Source organism: Buceros rhinoceros, unplaced genomic scaffold, assembly GCF_000710305.1.
Source record: "Buceros rhinoceros silvestris isolate BGI_N320 unplaced genomic scaffold, ASM71030v1 scaffold34509, whole genome shotgun sequence".
NCBI lineage: Eukaryota > Metazoa > Chordata > Aves > Bucerotiformes > Bucerotidae > Buceros > Buceros rhinoceros.
The window spans coordinates 2,903-4,649 of NW_010430316.1; the positions used below are offsets into that span (position 1 = coordinate 2,903).

The 1,747-nt window shown below is 58.9% G+C and overlaps 1 protein-coding gene across 1 annotated transcript in view; it reads left to right on the forward strand.

The window, feature by feature from the left end:
• Positions 1 to 1,739, forward strand: part of TEKT2 (tektin 2 (testicular)) — a gene marked incomplete at its 3' end in the record, with an annotated part of 4,251 nt that extends 2,512 nt beyond the window's left edge. The window contains exons 6-9 of the mRNA XM_010143002.1: positions 89 to 200; positions 624 to 767; positions 1,016 to 1,095; positions 1,574 to 1,739. Of these exons, the coding sequence (XP_010141304.1) occupies positions 89 to 200; positions 624 to 767; positions 1,016 to 1,095; positions 1,574 to 1,739 (502 nt within the window). The remainder of the gene's footprint in view (positions 1 to 88; positions 201 to 623; positions 768 to 1,015; positions 1,096 to 1,573) is intronic.
• Between the last annotated feature and the right edge of the window lie 8 nt (positions 1,740 to 1,747).

Consider the following 1,747-nt stretch of genomic DNA (forward strand, 5'->3'; position numbering starts at 1 on the left):
TAAACGAGTCCCTCGGCTGCCACAGAACTGCATGCAGATGCACCTGGGAACACCTTCTAGAAGGGTGTGACTGGAGCCTGTTCTCCCTCCAGACAAACAATGAGCTGGAGGCTCAGCGGGTGGCCACCGAGTTTGCCTTGCGCAAGAGGATCAGAGACCTGGAAAGAGCCTACGACGAGCTGAAATGGCAGGAGCAGAACGTAAATGTTACTCTTTGGATCGTTGGCCATGGCCTTGGGTGGGAATTGGATCCCAAGGCTGTTTGTTGTGTGGAAAGGGCCTTGACCTGAGCGTGGTTTCCACAGGAGAGCTAACAAGTGGCACATGTGTGACCCCAGCGGCACCCCCCTCCCGCTGCCATCCCCGTTGCTGCTCTGGCATTTCCCAGCAGCAGAGCTGGGCTTTGAACTTTTTATTTCTCCCTGGGTCTCCACTGCTGTGGCCCTAAAACACCAGCAGCAGCGTGTGAGCAGCCCGATCTGCCAGCAGAGGGGCTCAGCACCCAGCACCCTCCAGCCCTCGCTGGAAGACCATTCCCAGCGAAGGAAGGGCCCCGGATGATGGGGGCTGCGCTCCAGCCTGCACCCCTGGCTGTCCCTCGTGATACACGTCTCTATCCGCAGACCTTGGAGGAAATCGCTGAGATGGAGGAGGACATCCGGCGCTTGGAGGAAGATCTTCGGAGCAAAGCGCGGGATCTGAAAGTGGCTCATACCCGCCTGGAGACCCGCACGTACCAGCCTGACGTGGAGCTCTGTCGGGGTCAGGTACCAGCACGCTCCTGCCAGGAAGGCTGGGGGAACCCGCTGGGGAAGGAATGTCAGAGCTGGGCTAGAAGGTGGACGAGTAACGTAAAAGAGCTCTGTCGGGATCAGGTACCAGCACGCTCCTGCCAGGAAGGCTGGGGGAACCCGCTGGGGAAGGAATGTCAGAGCTGGGCTAGAAGGTGGACGAGTAACGTAAAACAACAGTCCAGCCCTGTTGACTGCTGTCACCTTCCTCCTCCCACCCTCAGGTCCAGTACGGGCTAACAGACGAGGTCCACCAGCTGGAGGGAACCATCCGCGCACTCAAGCAGAAGCTGGCGGAGTCCCAGTAAGTCCCCTGCTTTCTGGGGCAGAGCTCTGCTCCTGCGAGGGAGGTGGCGATGCGCAGCCCTTGGCCTGGCATGCTTTGGAAGCCGCGTTTCGGAGCTGTTTTGGATATTGTCTGTGGGCTCGGTGGGGAGCTGGGCTGGGCAGCCGGTGCTGACAAGGCCTGTGTGCTGGGGAGGGGAGCGGGGTTCCCACAGTCCCTGCTTAGCTCAACCAGGCACAAACAGTTCTAAAAGGGGGAAAAAGAGGGGGAAAAGTAAAGAATCACAAGTGCTGCTGTGGGCTGGTGGGGTGGACACCCCCAGAGACCCCAACATGCTGCTGCCATGCACCCAGAAACACCCGATGCGCTTGCTCTTGGTGCAAAGGCAAACGCTGTGCAGATATTTCTGCTGCCAGAAAGTGGGAATTGGGCGTTTCCCGTCCAACTTGATCAGTGGATGCAGCGCTTGAACCCGGCTCCTCTCGCTGGTTCCCAGGGACGCCTTGGATGCTCTTCACCGCCAGCTCTACCGCGTTCGGGCGGATCTCAGCAGCAAAGCCAACTCCTTGCTGCTGGACAACAAGTGCATGGACAGCCGGAAAAAGCTCGTGGTCCCTGCTGAGAAATTTGTTCCAGAAGTTGACACTTTCAACCGGACGACAAACCGCGT